At 48.6% G+C, this 21,201-nt stretch overlaps 1 protein-coding gene across 1 annotated transcript; it reads left to right on the forward strand.

Moving 5' to 3' along the window:
* Window positions 1-251: 251 nt before the first annotated feature.
* On the forward strand, window positions 252-2,978 carry LOC104257368 (retinoic acid-induced protein 3). Its single transcript, XM_059817150.1, has 3 exons — window positions 252-1,176; window positions 2,154-2,206; window positions 2,886-2,978. Exons 1-3 carry the CDS (start codon window positions 252-254, stop codon window positions 2,976-2,978), a joined length of 1,071 nt encoding a protein of 356 aa, XP_059673133.1.
* Window positions 2,979-21,201: the final 18,223 nt, after the last annotated feature.

The raw sequence follows: 21,201 nt of genomic DNA on the forward strand, positions 1-21,201 counted from the left end.
CCTCCTCCTAAGGGGCCTGGCTTGCCCTTGACAGCGAGCTGATGCCACACAAGGGGATGGGTCTGCTCCCACAGCCCTGTGTCCTTAGCACTGTGGTGTCCTTGCGCAGTGAGGTGGGGATGGACATCTGTCCTGTCTCTCTTTCCCCTCTGCTGGCAGCACCCAGATGTTTAATACAACAGCCTGTGTCTTTTCTTCTTCTACAGCTTTGGGGAAACATTTCACGGGAGGTTGTTCAAGAAGGCAAGAGGATGGTGATGTCACCTCCCCGAGGCTGTGGCAGCATCAGTGCTCACTATTACCTGCTCTGTGACATGGAGAAGGCCTGGGGCATTGTCCTGGAGTCACTGGCTGCAGCTGGTGTCCTCGTCACCATTTTCCTCATCTGCTCAGTCTTCTTTCTCATCTGTAAAGTCCAAGACAACAGCAAGCGGCACATGATCTCCATCTATTTCTTTTTTCTCTTAGGAACACTTGGCATTTTTGGTCTCACTTTTGCTTTCATCATTAAACTCAATGAGAGGACTCGCCCCACTCGCTTCTTCCTATTTGGAGTAATCTTTGCTCTGTGTTTCTCATGCCTCCTCACCCATGCCTGCAACCTCAACAAATTAGTAAGAGGAAGAAAGCCCTTCTCCTGGCTGGTGTTGCTGCTCCTCATTGTTTCCTTTGCCCTGGTACAAGTTGTGATCAGCATTGAGTACTCAGTCACCATGCTAGTAAACCAGAAAGACAAATTTATGAGTATGTCTGCAGAGGAGACCAACAAGGACTTTGTCATGCTTTTGATCTACGTGCTCTTCCTGATGGCTCTGACCTTCTTGGTTTCCATGTTCACATTCTGTGGGCCATACAAAAGCTGGAAGAGGCACGGGGCGCACATCTTTGTCACTGTCCTGTTCTCCATTGCCATTTGGGTAGTGTGGATCACTATGCTCACAAAAGGCAACATGGTTTTAAGCAAACCTAACTGGGATGATCCTGTTGTGGCCATTGCTCTGGTGTCCAATGGATGGATCTTCCTGATAATGTATATCGTCCCTGAAATTTGTTTCCTCACTGCCCCTCTGAAGCTGGGGGACTACCCTCCAGAAAATGACTTCTGCCAACCCAAGTTCATAAAGCAGACAACTGGAGTGGACAACCGTGCCTACACCCAAGATGAAATTGTGCAAGGTATGACAAAGTGAATGTCCCTCAGCCCTAAGCACATATGTACCACTCATGAACTAAAAGGGGTAGGAGGGCTACAAGAAAAGGTTTGAAGATGGTGGATAATTTAAAGGTAGGAAAAAGTTTCAGACTAATGAAACTTCAGAAATGCAAGTGAAAATGAATCTCCAGACAAGAGGGAAAAGAGTAAGGACCAAGGCAAAAGCCAAAGATGTATAGGAGGAGTGACTGAGTAGGAGACTTACTGGGTGTCAGGGCTGAGACATAACTCCTTATGATTCTGTTATGTCTGGAAAGTCTGTGTAAAAATTCAGGAGTTTTTTGTTTGTCTCTTAGCAATGCTCCAGCTCTTCAGACCTCTCCAGGTTATACCCTGGAGATTATTTATTCCAGTTCTGATCTGGTTCCCATTATCTATTTAAAAATGAACCCATCATCCCAAAAGAAGGCAAGGAGGTCTTACTTTTCTGTATGAATCTCAGGCCTACTTGGACAAAGCAAATGTTTTATCAGTTGAGGTTTCCCAAATCTAAGGGTAGGAGAAGTGACTGCATGCCCCATGGATCTGCTACTGAGATCACATTTGTCCCCTGGAGTCAGATCTCCAGGTTTTAAAAAGACTAGCTGAGAAAGGCTGTGCTTTCCCAGGGAATACCGCAGGGGAGGGTCTTGCGCATACAAGCGGGAGGGATTTGACTGATGATGACAGGAATTGTGAGGCAACAGGAGGTGTCTGAACTCCAAGGCCACCTATGTCCTGTTATTTACAATACCATTCATTCCTGCTTTCATAAGGAAATATTTAATAAGTCACCCACCTATGCATTTTAACCCATTCCTGCCTGCATATTGCATAGTTCGATCAGTCTAAAAGCAGCTGCTAACGTAGCCACAGGCTCTTTGAGTCTCCCTTGATGTGTTATTTCCAAGCTACCACATAACGCTGACTAACTTTCCCTTCCTCTTGTCTTGTGACTCAGGAGACACAGGAGACCTCAGCTACTCCCCATACTCTTCTCACTTTCAGATGAAGGTAAGTTCATGCCCGCCTTCACCCGTTTCATCACATGTAGGCTGAAGGGAAGGGAAGGAGAAGGGGCAAAGACAGATGGACCTAGAGCAGGCTCTGTGGAGGCAGGCAGGTGCTTTGCATGGAACCAGGCGATACCATGACACGTGTTCATGGAGGTGCCTGTGGCTGGGGGGAGGGAGCTGTGACATGCCCAGGGACACAGGGAGACAAGAGGTGCCCAAGGCAAAGTCTGAGGTTATGGTTTTTAATACTTCTGGATTTGACATCACATAAGAAGTCCTCTCTTTGAGCGCAGTTCCTGCAGTAGCCTGTGCCCTTTCCTCAGGAGATGGTGCTCCTTTCCCCAGCCCGTGTCCTGAATATATTTGCACCAGCAGTCACTGGAAGTTGCAGTGCAGATCCAGAGTGGGCAGTCCGTGTGTCCCCATGTCCATTCACCAGTCCTCCTTCAGACCACAGCCTAGTCAGATCTAGTAGCTCACATCATGTCCCCACATGTCCTCTGGGGACATGTCTCCATTACTGGTTTGTTCTGCCAGGATCCTCTTCCACAGCCCCATTGATCACGCTCTCAGGAAACCTTCAGCTCTGTTTCTCCCTCTTCTGTTTTGATTTTTTTTGGTTTTTGATTGCTTCTCTCCAGTTTTTAAAGTTAAAGACTTTCTTGCTTCCTTTTCAGACCATTGAACCCCAAAATGATTTCTCCATTCCTCGGCCCAAGGCCCGAACAAGCCCATACCATGACTACACTGGTGGGAAAGGCCCCATGTAGCAGCTCCGCAGGGAGCAAAGAGACTAAGAGCCCATCAGCAGAGGTGTGGGGAATGGGCCACGTGGTGACAATTCATTCGATCCTGCAGAAGAAACAGAGTCAACCCACAATGGCAAAAGAGGAGTCCTCTTTTCCCCGCACAGGCACCCTTCTAGCCCCCTCTCATTACTCAAACACAGCTTTCAGACACCACTCTGGCAATCCTGTCCCTGCTCACTCCGTTTCTCCGTGTGATGGAGCTCATCTCTTCTGACAGAGGAACGTGCTGGGAAGAGCCTGTCCTGGCCTATTTTCAGCAGGAATGCTGTAGAGCTAGAGCAGCAGGAAGATCATCAGCCGGGTCTGCGACTGGCTCTGCCCCAGCCAGGACTCGCTTTGATCCGCTCGCGGGGATGCCTGCACCCCACGTCTGACTGGAGAAGGGGCAGGAGCAGGAGCATCAGACATCCCCACTCCTGCCCACCCATGAAAATATCTCAGGTACTACCTCAGGTACTGCAGGTACCTCAGGTACTACACCCTTATCTATCCACCGTTACTTTTGTGCCCACTCCCAGCCCTGCCTGGCTCTCCTCCAGAGATCAGTAGAGAAGAAACAGAGAGAGAGAGAGTATTCCTTTTTTCTTCTTCATGTTCACTTCCAACCCCTTCCTCATCACCAGGAGACCACGATGGAGAGGGGGAAGAAAATTTAAAGACATAAAAATATCTACACCTATTTACCCTGACACATTTTCTGATTTGCACTCTAGCATCAGCCTCTCTCCTAGCTCTGACTCCTGACCACGCACCCCAGCTGAGCTCCCCAGGGTGCTTGCCCAACTCCGCAAACCCTCCTTCCCCACCCCTGCCACCCCGGGCTGTGGATCCCTGCAGACAAAGCCTCTTCCATGCAGCTGCTTGCAATACCATGGTGGGATCTAATCCTGTGCACCTTGGAGCTCTGCCTCCTCCCAAGTGTGGCTTTTGTGGCATTATCACGAACATTTTGCAAGCAGCCAGGTTGCAGAGGGTGGACACCCTTCTTCCTAGGAGTGAGCAAGCGTGAGCATGCGCGTGTGTGTGTATGTGTGTGTGCACCCTGGCTATGAACAATGAGTCTACAGAGTTAAATCGTTCTGTAGCCTGCTTTGCATTTGGTAAGTAGCTTTCCATTATATTTCATATATAAATACATAGAGTTCTCCAAGTGGGTGTGTATGGTACACTGGTGTCTGACACAGCTATATATTTATTTAGTACTTTTTATGTGGAATATTTAATTAATAAAAACCCAAACAGCCTGACTATGAGAGACTGGTGTTCTACCTCAGGAATGTGATTCCTCTAATGGCTGGTGGGGTGACAGCAACAGCTCTCCATGGGTTGGAGTGGGCCACCTGGGAGATAGCAGCTGGGGAGAAAATGGCAAACAGATGCTGGCTTCTTTGAAGCTGTCACTGCGGACCAGAGATCAGCTGCTTGAGGGTGCAGAGGAGGGTTAGCATCTTCTCCACACTACTTTTTCTTGACTAAGGAAAACTGATTCAATGTTAGAAGTGCTTAAGAAATGAAGAAATATAAACCCAAGCCACAGCAAGCAAATGCAGGAAGAAGCATGTGATCTTTTCATCAGTGCATGTGTCTGTGTCTGCTGGGTCTATATTCCTGTATTTATTCACTTGTGTCTTTCTGGGTATTTACATAATCAAGAATAGGAAAGGAGCTAATAGGTATTTAATTCAGCTTGTAAAAATATGTGTTTCTGATGTTCTGAACATATGTAATATTTTTATTTTTAAGTAGAAAAAAAATCAAAGCAAAATAATGATGATGATGATGGTGATGATTATGATAATAATAATAACAACAATTTTTTAAACCTCCTGATGATATGAGGCTGTAATCTCCCATTTTAGAGGCTTCCTCTCCCATGAGTTTTTACATGGTATGTCATGCTACCACATATCCATATGCTCCTGGCAAGCAAGCCCCTTTCTTCAGGCACAGTGCTGTCCAGAATATGCCAGGCTGGGTCTTCCCCACTCTGCCTACCAGCACTGAAGGGCAATGCAAGGACATTTGGGTCTTCTGAATCCTTTGGCATGAGAAAGAGCCCTCCTAGGCATTGGTTTGAAATGCATCATGGACATCTTGCCTTTTTCTACTAAATTTGAGGTGGAAACAATGCTTACCATCCCCTCCACCTACACAGTTCCACATATACAACGCAGAGGATGGGAGAGAAAATTCAGGGGTGCTAATGTAACATTGGGGAGCAGATTGGGAAGCAGGTATGTGAGATCTGATGCAAGTTGTTGACTTGCAGGCTGAAGGTAGGAGGGATGTGCTTGAAATTATATCAAACTTTCAAGAAATGAAGTTTTCAAGTTGATGTGGTGCCATTGATGGCTTATGTGTATCTAGAGTATGTCCCAAGAGGAGCCAAAAATGTCCTAGATAAAACAGAGCCAGCTCCCCTGCTTCAGGGGAGTCTGCTGGAGTAAAGGGACAGGCTAACAGGAGAAACAGAGCAAAGTGTGCTCTTACCATGTGTGTTTTCCACATCCCAGACACTTATCAACTCCTTCACTGACTGTCACAGACCAGAAAGTGCGTCCCAAATGCACCTTGGTCACAGAGGCAGCAGAATTAGGAGGGATGAGGGACACCATATGCACTCCCATCAATGCAGGGCACAGTGATTTTCTTGATTACGTGGTTGTTACTGTGCATGCTGCTCAGCAGAGAGTGAAAAATCTGCTTTCGCGGATTTACAGTGCCTTTTAGTGTAATTTTTTAAAACCTCTGTAATGACACAAATACTAATCTGGCCAGAGTTATTTTGCACTTGTTCAGTATTAAGGCAGCTTTGGTTGAGGACTGATTTAAATGCCAAATTAAATACAAATTTCTGTGGAACTTGGAGCTGGTAGAAAAGGGGTGGTGCTGCTCTGCAGGTTTCTCACACCTCAGGAGAGGCTTTTGGGAAAGCAGCAGTTTCCTCTTTCCTTACAATTGAACTTAAACCAACCCAGATGACCACTTAGTCACATACATACACTTCCCGGGGAAATCCCAAACTGGTGGGGCCAGATAGATTAGATCCGAAAGGAACAAGCGAGTGGAGGAGGCACGAGGTTACCTGATCTTTGTGCTGTTTTTTCTTAAAATCTGCTCACTGGAAGGCCAGTAAATCCAGTAAGGCTTGTGCCCACCCTCTCCCCTGCAAAGACCTCCTTTGGTGGTGGGGGCTGCAGGTCTGCTGCCTGCAGGGCCCTCTGGTTTCTCATTCCTCCTCTCCCTGTTCAAGGAGACCAGAGCGCCAGAAATGTACACACCGGAGAAGGGTTGGCACAGAGCACACTTGGATTATGAAAGCAGCCAGGATTATCGGGAGGCCAGACAAACTCAGCTGAACTTCAGGTCAGGCATGTCATGGGAAAAGGGCAAGGAAGGGCAGAGGCACGGCTTGAACCCACGACCTTCAAGGTCACCATCCCGCAGGCTTGCCAGCGCTGTAGGGCTCCACGTGCCCAGCCAGGCATGGGCACGGAGGGTGCGGTAAACCCTTGGGGCACAGCCCCAGGCCAGTGGTGCCAGGGCCTGGGACGGGGAAGAACCTTGCTGGGTTTGCTTCCCAAATGCTCCCCTGCTCGCCAAAAAAGCGTCCCCTTTGGCAGCTGGTGGGGTGCCGTCCTCCCCACACAAGATGTTTAGCTCTATCCCAGCTAAAACCAGTACAGGGAAGGGTCCACCTTCTCCCCACAAGCCCTGTAGCTCTTGTTAAAGGAGTCCCTCTCCCTCAGCTGGGGCAGGCGATGCCAGGGACTGGTTGGAGGCAGTTGGTGGAGCTGGTGGAGCCATAGTTGGGTGGCATTCTCCTTCAGGCTCTGGAGGCAGAGGTGTTGGGGAGCTTGTCCAGATCCCACGTCTGCCAGGCTGGGACCAGGAGTGCAAGCATTGGTCTTCTGGGAGGCAGGAGGCAGCTGCATGGGATGGGGAACCCACAACACCTTGTAAGACCCTTGTAAGTGTGTGGAACCCCTTGCACGCACCCCCCACCCCCCTGCCCCCCCAGCCTTTTCTGAAGCAAGTGCTGAAAAGCTGCATTCCCCTCTGGCCTGGCCCATATGAGTGATGGGTCACTGGGAGCCACCCCTGCCTCCCTCCTTCAGATGTCCCCTCTGCTGCCATCCATTCCCCTCCCTGTTTCAGTATTCAACACAGTGTTGAATGGTGACTCAGGCTGTGCATGAGTAACCAGGGCTGGTGGGAAGGCTGGCGGGAAGGCTGGCACAGCCTCATGCACCTGCTCTCTGCAGGCTCATGGGGCCAGGGGATCACTTTAATCAGATCTGCTCCCCAAGGAACAGAACCATGGGGTCATGTCTCAGATGTGGCAACTGTTGGCCCAAGTGTGCATGGTGCTCCTTTGCCAAAGGTGACTGTCCCTGCAGCAGGGCTGATGGTACAGATAGTGTGTCCAGCCCCCAACGACTGCAGTCACCTTCTCCCATACAAACCCTACATTATAGGTTTCAGTGTATCTCATCACAGTGGACCACAGAGGTAGCTGAATAGCAGAAACACTTCTCATTTTCCTGGCCTTGACACAGGCAAGGTGAACAGCTGGGAGCAGAGTCTCCTTCAGTCATCCCAAGTAGCTGCACTACAGTCTGTGAGCAGCACCCAGAGGGGACCAGCACCCAAAGGAGCAAGTGGCAGTATTAAATCCTGAAAAACACCCCCCCCTGCATTTTCATTCAGCCAGGTGGGTTGTTTAGCTTACACTGTTCTCCTTGACACACACACTCCTCAGGGAGGGACTGGCTTTGCAGTGCCTTAAAGACAAACATGAGATCTAAAAGCTGTCAGTGGTTATGCATGGGTAACACATGGGATGCCTCTTGCTTTATTCTGCCCCAAACTCCCTTCAAAGCATGAGGTCCCAGACACGCAGGAAGCTGTGGTTCTGAGAAGCCATGGGGTTCCTCCTCGTTTCCAGCTTTTTACTGCATTTTAGTAGGTTTAGCAGCATTACAGAGTCACACAAAGGTTTCAGTCAGATGGTACCTCCGGAGAGGTCTAATCCAGCTTCTGCCCTGAGCAGGGCTCACCTCAGAGCTAGACCAGGTTGTCAGGGCCTTGTCCAGGTAAGCTTTGAATATCTCCAAAGGTGGAGATCCCACAGCTTCTCAGGGTCCCTGTGCTGGTGTCTGATCACTCTCATTGGGATTTTTTTTTTTAAACTTGTGTCTAATCAGAATTTCCCTTGTTGCAACTTGTCTGACACCCCTTGTCCTTTCACTGTGCACCTCTAAGAAAAGTCTGGTCCCATCTTCTCTATAGCATCCATTTACTTAATAGACAAGAGCAACTGGATCCCTCTTAGCCTTTCTTCTCATGGCTGAGCAGGTCCCTTGGTCTCTCCTCTGGGTGAGAGGAGGAGTCTCTCCTCCTCCTCCTCCAAGCAGCCCCCAACTGTCTCAGTGGCCCCCTGCCAGACTTGTTCCCCTTGATCAAGATCTATTGCAGTGAGAGACCCAAACTGGACACAGTACTCCAGATACTGCCTCACAAATAAAGGGGGAATAACCACTTCCCTCACTTTGCTGACTTCACCCTTACTCATGCAGCCTGGTATGTGGTTGACGTACATTGCCACGAGCATGCACTGCTGGGCAATGCCTTCGTCAGGTTCATTTTCCCCAGCACCAGTTACTCCCTTTGCCCTGGGTGAGCTTGTGTGGTTATAAATAGAAGGGACTGAACGGTCCTGAGGTTCTGTCTTTAAAGCAGGTGGTTTCTGGCAGGAGACAGAAACAGCACCCTGAGCTACTCGTGAGCTGAGGGCTGTAGTGGCAGTTGCCTTTCCCCGCAAGGAGCTCTGGGGAAGGAAGTCCAAGGGCCTCTGCCTGCATTTGCCTGCTTTCTGGGGGCTCTGAATGCAACGTGGAGGTGTGCCTCGGCAGCAGCAACTCCAGCCCTTGGGTACCACCAGCTGGTCTGCATCACTCCACCCAGACAGGGGCTGGTGAGCTGTTGGTGACCAGCTGCACTGGATGAATCTGTGCCCTTACTAGGTCACCCAACCATGGGGACTTGGCCCCCTCTGCCCCAAGGCAGTCTTTGCCACTGCACTGAGCAACGCAGGACAGTGGCTGTGGGAGTATCTCCTGGGGGTCCCTGCCCCACTCCAGCCACCCCGGTCCCTGTCCCCGCTCCCTACCCGCAGCACACTCACCCTTCTGCACCCAGGACTGTCCTATGTGGGATCCTCTCCCTCCCTTAAAGTCAACATGCCCTGCCACTTGCAGTTTCTAGGGAAACGTGTTTGCTTTGCCTTTGCTATGGTGACAAGTGAAGCACTGTACTAGATACAAGTGCCATTTTCTGCAAAAGGCTTTCTGAAGTGCCAGGCATGGAGCAGGAGCTGCCTGCCCAGCTGGCCAGGCTGATGTTATCTGGATCTATCTCCAGAGTCAGCCAGGGTTCTGTCTGGCTGAGGGGTTTCTCCCATCAAACCAGTAACAGGTGCATTTGAGGAGAAAGCAAAGGCTGTGGCTTACAAAATGGGCACCTTGTTCTCTAATGAATTAGTCAAGAGCTGAAATAGAATGCCATGTCTCCAACATACGGCACTGTCTGCTGTTTCCCCTCCAAAACGGTCTGTACTGAGGCTCAAATGCTGGAGCAGGAGTGTGAAGAAGTGCTGAAAATTTTGGATGAGCTCTGTAGTCATGGGCAGAAAAGGACCTGGGTAGCATCCTTGACTTTGGTGCTGCTCCGTGCTCAGTGCTGTAAGAAAGCACATTTTCCTGCAAATCAGCTCTCTACTGGTTTTGCCAGACTAAATCTCAGAAATTAGGTACCTCGGTGTTGCTCAGTGTCACTTAGTCATCCCAGGACCCCTCTATAACGACAGTAAAGAGACAGGCTGTTCCTGCAGGCACTCTGGTTTTAGTATTGCCGAACCACCCTCTCTCACTGCCTGTTTGCCTGGAAGGAGCCGGTCGTGACCCTCAGCCCCTAACCCAGCCACCTGAGACTGGTGCCAAGGGAGCAATGAGGCACGGAGGGTCCAGGATGCTTTCAGCATCCACCTGGTACCCATGGTGGTCTCCAGACCAGTGGGCCACGTCCCACTGGGCTAATTCTGGCAGGAGCGAAAGCAGCCCTCTCAAAAACAGGGAGGCGGCTGGTTTTAGGTTTCTGGTTCGCAAAGGGAGCGGAGGCAACGCCAGGGAAGTGGGTGCGAGGGAAAAAGCAGGCAGCGCTGCCGGGAGGGCTGAAACCCGCCGGGGGCGGCTCCTCCTAGCGTTCCGCCAGCGGCCGCCGGGTGGCGCCCTTGCCCCGCGGAGAACAGCGCCGCGCGGGCCCGGCTGCGGCCGCCGCCTCCGGGCTTCGCCCCGGCGCGCTGCGGGCGGGGGCGCCGGGCTGAGAGGGCGGCTCCTGCCGCAGGCTGAGGCCTCTCCACCTCCCTGGGGTAAAAGCAAAACGCGCCGGACTCCTTGTTGTAATAAAAAAAAAAAAAACCAACCACCAAACCCCCCCATCCCATCTCATTAAAGCTTTAATATTAAAACCATTTTTTAAAAAAAGCACTATTTCATGGCCTTTGATTGAACTTTGGTAAAATTTGCTATTCTGCTCCCATGAAATGATTTATTTGACTCAGCATGTTCCAATAAAAAAAAAACCAACTAAAACTTTCCAGCCTAAAAAGAAAGCTTTTCCACTGTGACATTCAGCTTGTTTTATATAGCAATGCAAAAAGCTTGTCTCTGAACTCATTTTATTTTAGACTCAGTTTGGTTTGATTTCAACTAACCTCTTCCTGACTGACTGCACTTCAGCTGCTGCAGAGAAATGGCTGCCTGCAGAGCCTCCTGCCCAGCTCTGGTGAGGTATCTATGGGCAAGGAGGATCAGTCAGTCCCCAGACCCTGGCCCACAGACTCCTGGTGCTTCATGAGGTCACAGGAGATGGACAGTCACTGGGGCAGGGCAGCAAGCAGGCAAGCAGGCATGCTGCTGGCAGTCTAGCTGTCCAGGCAGGTTATGGTTCACCAGCTCCGCTCCCTATCCTGTCCAGCCTCCCAAATGGAGGCCACCAAGCTCCTGGGCCTGCCTAGGTGGGACTGTGCTAGTCAGGAGGACAGGAGATCCTCCGTGGGAGAGCTGGTGATACCTGGCAGTGACATGGGCAGGACAATTTTATTACACAGAGAAGCAGCAGGTAGATAACATGACTTGTCTGTGTCCCTTCTCCTCCTTACCCATGACCACCATCACCACTATATATCGAGGCTGTATTGTGGTTCCCCTTATTATATACAGACTTTTGGTTTTAAGATAGCAAATGATTTGTGGGAGATGAGACCTTGGCAGGCCCAGGATTAAATGCCCAGCTCTTACGCACAAATCACCTCACAAGCAGATGTAGTGACTTCTGCAAGGATGTCTGTACTGGTTTGAAGGGAAAAGGCTAGAAAAGTGTACAGATTAATCTCTGGCTCTACTGAATGGTCTACAGACAAGATGAAAGCATAAGGTTTTTCAAGCATGACAGACCTATCTGCGAGTTTCTGGCAGCATGACAAGCTACTGGGTTGTGAGATAGGAGTCTGGTGGGCCAAGGTATGCTCAGTTCTCCAGGGCACAGGCTGCTGCTAGGCTGCTGGAAGGACTGTGGAGCAGTTACAACGCTGCTTCAAATGACCTGGGATCCTATCTGTGCAGCTCTCGCAGTATTACAGTGCTAGTGTCACCCTCCCTGCTGCTCTGCTCCTCTCCTAGGAGGAGACTGGCTCTGCCACCCGCTCTGCTTTAGCGTATTCCCTGAGATACAAGCTAAAACCTGTCCTCTGTGAGGACCTGAAATTCTGAACCGCTCATTTTTCCAATGACATCAGGCCTTTGTTCCATGATCTTCAGTAAGGAGGCAGGGGCACTGCAGGATCTGTATCCACCATGGACACACGGTCTCGTTTCTGCTGAGTTACCCAAATTGCATGAAGATAGATCATGAACCATTTTTAACCTATTCAAACTGCTTGAGTGACTTCACAGCAGATCAGTGCTTCGTGTCTTGGTGGCCATCGCACTTTTCATCCAACAGGAGGAGCCCTAAAGCCAGATTTACTGCAGTGTCCAGCCCTGGCTCTAGCTACAAAGGATTCTTTCCAAATCCTGGAGACAAGTGGGGTGGGAGGAGGGGAAGGTCCTCTCTCTGCAAGTATCATTATGGATCTTGCCTTTTTTTGAATATCATTTGTCTTTATTGTCTGGTGGTAATCTCTAAAAGTGGAAGCAACTTTGTCTATATTGAATGAATGGGGAAATGCTGAAAGAAGCTGTATGCTCCTTTACAGGATCCCAAAGAGATGAAACTCTTGATAGTCTCTCGCCTGATTTCTCTTTCACAGTGCACTCTTCAAACGTAATCAGCTTTTGGGGCAATCAGCTTTTCGGGCATGCTCTGCCTCCAACTGTGCATACAATGCTCACATTGAAATTAATAGAAGCCTGATGATGCATTTGAAGTGAGAATCTGGGACAAAAAAGTTAAATTCTTGCTGGTAAAATCAATGACAAAAAATTCTTTGGCTTTAGTTCTCACTTTAGAGGCATCTGTATGTCTAAGGCTGGAAAGAATAATTTTTATGGGTATAGATGTCTTAGCAACATCCTAAGAAATAAAAAAACATGAACTTTAGAATACAAGGAGTTTAGAAACTGTCTTTGTGGACTCCCTCTTAGCAGAAATTTGTTGCTGTGTTTAACCCCCTTGCCTCAACCCCAGTTCTACCCTGGGGGATGGGGAATTGTTTGTGATTGATGGGATCATCGTAATAAATGTGGACAAGGTGCTGGATTTGAATTTGTATTGCTGACCTCAGATCTGGCATTTAGTAATGCTCCTATTGTGTTTTTGATGTGTCTATTGAATTGCTGAGAGTCCTACAGGAGATTGTTCATGTGCTTAACCTTCAGTCATGCCAGCAAGAGGGGGAAATGCTGTTCCCTACGTGCAGGGCACAAGGTCAAGAGCAGATTTCCACCACGCCTAGGTGGCTGCTCATCCTCACACCCAGGTGAGTTGCTCTGTGTCACTCAGAGAAGAGATCCAAACCTGGGCTGCTTCCAGGCAAAGACTCACGCTACTGACCCCTCCTTCCTCTCCCCTTAATGGAGGTGGTGTCTGGATAATGGCATGTGCCTGCAGTCCCCTGGCTTGACTCAGAGGTGACTGCAGGGGAGCTGGAGGCTGAGGCACACCAGCTCCTGCAAACACACATCATCTCATGCACGCATAGGCTGGGACCCCAGCTGAGCCAGTGGCTCACTGCGCAGTGAGGGACACCAGTCCCAACGAGCAAATACATTGTCTAACCGGGGAGTAGGGGCTAATCACAGCACTGAGTTTCTGGCTCCTTCTCTATTTTCCTTAGGATTAACTCTTATCATTGGGTGTTGATGAGTTGAAGCTAAGCAGGGGAAGACGTCAGACCTGAAACTGTCCCAATCTCTTTGTAAGGGTGGAAGAAAGAGGGACCCAGTGGGGTGGTGGAGAGCCAGGCAGGGAGACTGTGTGCCCTGGCTCACCTTGGCTTTTGGCTCTCCTCTCCAGGGTATGGGGCAACACAAATCCCAAGTGACTTCAGCTGTGGGACATGGTTCCTGCAGGTGCAGTGCCATCTTACCCACCACTCCACACAGCTGATCTGACCACTGTCATAGCAGAGGGGTACTGATCCTTCACATACTCCCACCATTGCAAATCTCTCTGCATGCAGAGACCTGAATAATTTCTTGCATCATTAGCCTCTCCTTCTGTTAAAACAGCCTGAGACCCAGCAAAGCTCTCACCAACAGCAGGCTTACAGGACAGAGAGGACTAAACAGAGTAGGACAGCTCTTCTGATCTGCAGCCTTACTCAGAAGGGGCACTCCTATCAAGTGTAAGTCAGTGGGGTTAAGGTCCCTTCCTGAAGCAGGATGCCCTTTCAGCTGGCACTGATCATTTGCTTAACGGGAATCTCTGCAGGAAGAAATGAGGAGAGCCAACACACTTGGATGCTCTCATGGCATGAAGTAAGGGGATGCTTGGGATAGGCCTTCCAGTTCGGACTGTCCTGTCCTCCCTGGCCCTGACTGAATCGCAGCCCATGCTGGCAGCTGGACTTGAGGCTCTCCGTGGACTCTCCCCCCTTGCCCTGACAATTTGTCCTGTCCTGTCCTGTCCTATTAGCCAGACGAAGCAAGCACAGGTTTCCCAGAACAAGCTGCAGGCCTGCCACTTCTGCTACGTAAAATCAGGCAGCAGCAGCTTGCCGCAGAGATTTTGTAAGAAGGAGGAAGTCATGGGCTAGAGGCACTTGGTCGAGGGTTTCTCTGGCTGCAGCTCTGCCTGGAAGAAGCTCCTGTCCCTTGTCTCATGAGCTGGACCAGATATGCAATCATGAGCAGAGAGCAGGGGGGGATGGGAGTATCTTCCAGTCAGGTAGAGCGACCTCCTGTCTCTGTGGGCAGGACAGCCGAGATGCAGCTCCCTGCACCCAAATCACCCATCCTCCCCTTGCATCATGGCCTCTTACTTAGCCTCCAGCTGGTACCCTGGCCAAGGGGAGGAGAAAGGCAGGAGTGGGATATAATCCTGTCACCTTGTGCTGACAGTGAGCATTCATCCTTTGCAGCTTCCTCTGAGCATCTGTAGCACTCATTTTCCTGTCTCAGCTCTGTCCAGCTCTGCAGGTGAATTCCCAAAAGCGCTGTGAACTAACTGCGCTTCCTAAAGGTCTGAAGAATTAGGCCATTATTTACTTTTGGCTGTCGATGGGCATCAAATGGTGTGAAAGAAACGTATGCCTCAGCTCCATCACTATCTGGGACCAAAATAACAGATAAAAGAAGAAAGTCAGTGGGAGTTATCATTATATGGAGTTGCCATGGAAATAGCATGAGAGAACTTGGAGGAGAGCTAGCACACCATGTCTCCAGGAGGGCATAAATCCCCTGCTAGCCTCACTCCTTTTTTATCACATTAACAGGCAATAGTTCTTGCTTTAGCAAGAGGTGGGAAAACATCAAAGCACAGTTCTGATATTTTTGTCTATCCCTTGATTTCTCCGGCCAAGACCTCCCTGACCCCTCAAGAAGTAGAAATGTGAACCCTAGTGGCATTGGAAAGTTGTCTTGGAAACCATTTGATCATTTCAGTAAGATGGTAAGAGGGATATAATTTTCCCCAGAAAGTATTTATTGACTTTTGTGAAATCATATGAAAAAAATGAAAAAACTTTTTTTTTAAATGCACTATTCTAAGACTTTTTTCAAAGAAAAATGTCATATTTAATTAAAAGGATTTTTTTAATGCTGATTTCTAAGGAAAAGCATTACAATTTAAATGATCTCAGAGCTTCAGTGAAGTTGCTGTCTTGTGCTGTTGCATCATTCTGGGAAGCCCATTTTATTTGCCTCTCTCAGTCGCTAAATCCCAGTTTTAAACTGCCTGCCTCATCCCCTCTGGTCAGGACAGAACAACTGTGTCTGCTCATGCACTATATCCTGAGACTCCACAAACACAGCTCTGAGGCATGATGTTGTATGGGGGTGGCATCCTCCAGCACACGCATCCAGTTCTCCACCCTGCGCTTCTCAGGGGGCCACATGTCCCTCCTCTGGAGGGTAGCCCCCAACCAGGACTATCAGTGATGCTGTGGCAATCTGACCCAGAGTATACTGCCCCTAGGATGCTGGCATCCAGATGCTTATGAGTACAAATATGCAAGTGTGAGTGAATAAAATCAGTTCTGTTCTCAAACAAAATCATCATCCTCTCCTATAAGACCTCACATTGAGCTCTGCTGCATTATCGCTCTAATGTTGCAATACTTCTTCGCCGGATACCACCTTCCGCACCCCTAGCTCCTAGACTTCCCTAGGGCTTTGGCCACTATGGATGTGACTGAGCACCTTTAGAGATATGGAGGACCCTCAGCCTGCAGCCAGGCTCCAGAGGGGAGAGGGCAGACAGGAAAGCCCGGGGCAGGGCAGCAGTAAAGCCTTCATTATTTGTATCTGCTCCCTTTCAGCAGAGCCAGTAAGTGGGAAAGAAAAGATGTCCAGGAGCCCCCAATGAGACCTCATCTTCCTCATCCACCAGTACAAATGCTTTGTCCCCGCATCAAGGCTGCAAAGGCAAGTGAGATGAAAGGAAGCAGAATAACAAGAGAGGAAGCCAAAGACCATGGTCCCCAAATGCTCCTTTAAGAGCCAATTCAAGTTATGTCCCAACTACCGACCCCAGTTCTGGCTCAGAGCCCCATTTCAGCAACTGAATTTCCATCAGATTTGTGACTCCACTTGCAAGAGCTGGGACCCCAAGTGATATACAGTCCTGCATTTGGAAACCTCTCTCCTACAGAACAGCTAAAGCTGTGGAATTAATTTGTGTGGGGTGACAACTCCAGTCCGAGCTGCTTCTTTGGCTTACAGTCATCACATTTGCCATGATGGCAGTAATTTCAACTTTTTTCCCTAAAGCTGTCTTAAAGAAAGAAAGGAAGGGGGGGGAGAGGGGAGGAAGGTCTCTTTTGACATCTGCATTTCTAAGGCAAAAGTCTTACAGTTATCTCCGGTGTTAGCAGCAACCAAGATTTCTCCTCAGAACAAAACTTGTGTGCTAAGTCCTTGTTGATTGTTTTGTCTGTTTGCTCAGCATCAATTTAAGATAAATTTATACACATAATTTTATAAATGCTATTTTTAAAGCTGTGAATACATATTATGCATATTTTGTGACAAAATGGATCCATTTTTACTCCTATGAAATGACAACTCCCAAACACTGAATAATTCCAAAGGGGCTATTTTTATGGCACTTGGTGGTACATTTGTTGCTGAGTAGCAGCTCTCTGTCTATAGCCATGGGAATAGACATCATTTTTAGCTGGTCATAATTCTGGAACTGGATTCGTTCCAGAAGAGTTTGTCGTAACAGTGGGCTATGCAATGGCTATTTATGATAAATGGATTTGTGGATTATGGGATCAAACATTTTGGAAAACAATTGTGTTTATCTTCACATCAGGACTGCCTGGGGAGCTCCTATTCATCCCCTTGCTGCATCTCCAGGACAGGGAGCTGCGGTCACCAGGAAACTCTATGGCTGGGTGGCAGTTCCCAGGACAGTCTCCTCATCTCCCTGGTGTGCCTGATGGTATACTGCTGCTTTCAGTAGAGTTATCTAGAAGCAGCTGTCTCCAGTGTTTCTTCAGGATTGTTATTTTCACATATTTATTTCCAGGGAATGGGTAAACATACAGAGCCTTTTCAAATGCTACTGCCTTAGCATCAGGAGCGGGAGTAACTTGAAAGGTGTCCGCATCTATGCAAATTTTGCTACATTCTGTGCATTCTGGGCTTCCATTCAAAATAAACACATTTTGAAAAGCCAAAAACTAAATCATATGCTACATAAAAAACTTTCATTTTTCTCTCTTGTTCAGAAATAGCACCATCTCAATGTAAAACAAATGAACTCCTGCCACCTGTTAAGGAATCAGCTCTGTGGAGAGCTGTGTCCAGCCAAACGACTCCCCTGGTTCAAGATCTGGCCTTCATTCCTGGATCCAGAGATCTCCTGTGCAACCATTAAAAAGCTGATACCGACAATGCCTGGAGCATGCTTCTGGGGAGCTAAGTGGGGAACAGGGCGCTGCCTGCCCTGAAGGTGAGCAGTGCCACCACCATGCCCAGGGCGATAGGAGAGGTGAGGCGTGAAGGTACATAGGGGTCAACACACAGTCAGACCAACAAATACACCTGGGAGGAACAAAACCACTCCTGGGCACCTCATGTGCCTGAAACCGTACCCATTTTTCCAGCTCTATTTGCTCCAGACCCTGTTTCCCCATTCAGATCAAGCAAGGACTCCAAAACCTGCAGGACTGCCTTCATTGTTTTGAAATTGGCTGGGCAGGTTCCCAACTGGAGGGTGTTTTAGGCCAGGTTTCCAAGACAGAGTATCTCATAAAATTGGTGTTTCTGTTTTTCTCCTCCCTGGGGCAGGGAGGGGTGCTCAGAGCAGTCTCAGCTGCTCTTGTGGCTCAGGATTTCACCTCTCCTGGGAAGCAGTGCTGAGAATGTCCTCAGAGAAAGAGCATTGCTCTCCACGAAGGTGTATACCAAAGTCTTGCACAAAGCAGATGGCAACACAGCAGGAGCAGAATTGTGCTTGTGATTTCCAAGGAGATCTTTGTTCCCTGGGCCCTGGTGTAGGAGGAGATGGGGTCTGGCTAAAGGCAGGGCTGGGGAAGCTGGGAGGCATCTCTGGTTCCTCTTCTATGTTTAACTGTACTGCAGCCATCACAGCATAAACCCTTATGGGAAGGGGTTTGGCTGTCTCCCCTTCCCCACCAACATTGGCCAAAGCACATGAGTTACGGGGCACCCAAGGTGCTATGTCCAACTGAGCCACCCTCACACCACCCTCCCCTGAGACAGCACAACCAGGGCATCAACCTTCTCCCTCCTACATCTCCACAGGATTTCCCCCCCCCCCTTCAGCTTGGGTTTCCCACGCATGGGTACTGGTGTGCAGGTGGAAGCAAGGAATTGGAGAATGAGGCATGGTTTTACATGAACTTAATTACCCCAAATAAACACCACTGCAGTAACCAACTCCTTCAAAGTACTCTGGCTAAATAGTACTACAGTTCATGAAAGAGATTTCATCAAGCCAGCACATGTTGATTTGGAAAGATGTTCCCTTGCAAAGCTGAGTCATAAAGAGGATTGAGAAACTCTGCAATCAGTGATTAAACAGCTAGAAATATCTGCCAGCAGGAAAGTGTGCCCAGAATTGTCATGCTGTACACTATCTTTTATTTCAATGCTTTGCTTTGGGTAAAAGGTTTCATTTGTTTCATTTGTCTGAGTACAATGCATTTCAAATTTCAGATCCTCTCCTCTCTCACAACAACTTTCAATTCTGTTGGTCTTGTACTTCATCAGTCATGTGGGAAGGTGACTGAACTTTTTGTCTAATGGCAGAAGACGCTTCAATTGCTTCTTTGGACTCCAATTAGGAAAGGCCTTAAATTAAACACTAGGGATATAAAAAAAATTGAACAAGATTGGAAAACTCTGGAAAAATACTCAAGGGAGAATAGTTGCCATGGCAATGCTTCTCTGGTTTCTCTTGGGGTAACAGAAGTATGTGCTGAAGAAGACACTTCCCCAACACACACCTCACTTAGACCCAAACCCACTTAGCTTCCCAGTCCAGGCATAGGCAGGGTGGGTGGTGCAGCTGCCTACATAGCACAGGCATGGGCTCTGCTGTCCCACCACAGGGAGCCCTAGCATCAGATCACACTGCCAATGTCACACTGCACACTCACCACCACGCTGTCACCTGAGTCACGACGCAGGTCAGGGCACAGCAGCACATGGCTGAGGAACTGCTTTTCCGTATCAGCTGCCTCTTGATGGCCTCATAGCTCCAGAGCATCTCTGCTGCTGCTTGGTCCCACAAAGCAAGCAGGGTTGGAGAGAAGCTCACAGCTTATGATATCCAGCTGCATCAGCTCATGGGATTGCAGAGGGGGAGAAGGGCCATGGCACTTGTCAGTCCACACTGCAGGCCAGGCTGCAGGGGATGTATAACAGGAGGCACTGGCCTGATACTGTGCTTGGTACATGGCAGTGAGTTGATCTATACACAACTACCCAAATCCTCAAAGACACTGAAACACTTAAATCCCAGTGGTATCTTTCAGAATGTGGTTTCTGGGACCTTTCACTTCCATTTGTACTTTTGAAAAATCTGCACCTAAGATTCAGGCTCTTCAACCCAGTGTTCTCACTGGGCCTGCACAGAAGAGATGTCTGAGGCTGCCCCGGGACCTTGGGCTGCTGATCAGCCAGACCTCACACACAGTCTAAGAACAGCGTGGCTCCTTCCACCCCATTCACTCAAGTTTCTCCTCACGGAAACTGGAGGGTGGGCAGCAGTGAGGGGTAGGGGAGCAGCATGCACCCAACTCTCACCTAGGCATGGGCTGTGGATGTGGAATGAGACAGACAGCACCTTAGGAATCAAGCAGCATTTGCACTGACCCATCTTCTGCAGCACCTCCCACAGAGGACTAGGAAAAAAGCATCCGCCATGGCTGAAACCTGTCTTGTGCAACAGATTCTGCTGAGAGCAAAGCAGAGGTTATGAATGAGCTGACAAAACCAGCCTGCTGTTGGCATAGGCACCAAGCAGAGACAGAGTAGCTACACTGGAAGTGTTTCATCCATTACTGTCAAAGAAGTCACTGTTACCACTGATCCTGCTCCAATAAATCACGTTGCCAAGCAGTTTTATAGAGGCGTTATACATCCAAAGCTACTTATGGTCCCGTTAAAAGAGATGCATTTCTTTTTTAGCTCAGTGTGGCTGAAATGTTGCCACAGAAGAAAGAGAGTTGCTGCTCAGAGTGCTATTGTAAAAGAGGTATTACTGCAGGAGGGACAATGTGATCTAGGAGCCACCGTCTTCTTCCCCTGTCCCATCGCCTTCGAGTAGCCTTGCAAAACTGAAAATTTGCTACCATAATAGCTGCTCACGCACCCTTTGCCATGGTGATTGATAAAAATGGGGAAATAATGATGTTACTTCCCCTTTCACCATAAATCACCCATTCCCTCAAAATGACTAGAGTATTGTAAGCCTGTCCAGATTTATACAGACCACTTAACCAATTAGCTCTTTCATAAAGGCTGTCATCTTCTTAATGCAGTGTTAGATGTATTTAGGCATGTGTCTACAAAAAAGTGTTTCTTTCCAAAGCTAATAAAGCTATCATTCTAGCAGACTGAAAACCTCAGTCTGCAAATGTTCGCCCTCTGGCTGTGTTTGCATTAGCAAGTTATTCAGTGACAGCAGAAGCCAACCAATAGATCAAAGCAGGGGATCTAAAGGCCCCTACACATATATACACTACATGTATACATAACGTGTACATATACACATATACATCCATACACAAATATTTATACAGGTACACATGTACACATATATATAAAGATATATGGTTTGCCACTGCTGAGGCCAGCAGGAAAACTCTCACAGATTATGTTACTAGCAAGTGGGGCAGTTCAGGAAGCCAGTATATCCAGTATGGCTAAATCTACATTGCATGTGTATAATTACCATCAAGATTATGCTTTTGAATCTGGCTCTGTTT

This window comes from Gavia stellata, chromosome 4 (assembly GCF_030936135.1).
Source record: "Gavia stellata isolate bGavSte3 chromosome 4, bGavSte3.hap2, whole genome shotgun sequence".
Lineage (NCBI taxonomy): Eukaryota > Metazoa > Chordata > Aves > Gaviiformes > Gaviidae > Gavia > Gavia stellata.

Excerpts from the sequence above, each read along its gene's own strand:
- LOC104257368 (XM_059817150.1), top strand. The coding sequence starts at position 252 with ATGGTGATGTCACCTCCCCGAGGCTGTGGCAGCATCAGTGCTCACTAT. Across the intron at positions 1,177-2,153 it reads CCAAGATGAAATTGTGCAAG|GAGACACAGGAGACCTCAGC; the intron begins GTATGACAAAGT and ends CTTGTGACTCAG. Across the intron at positions 2,207-2,885 it reads CTTCTCACTTTCAGATGAAG|ACCATTGAACCCCAAAATGA; the intron begins GTAAGTTCATGC and ends CTTCCTTTTCAG.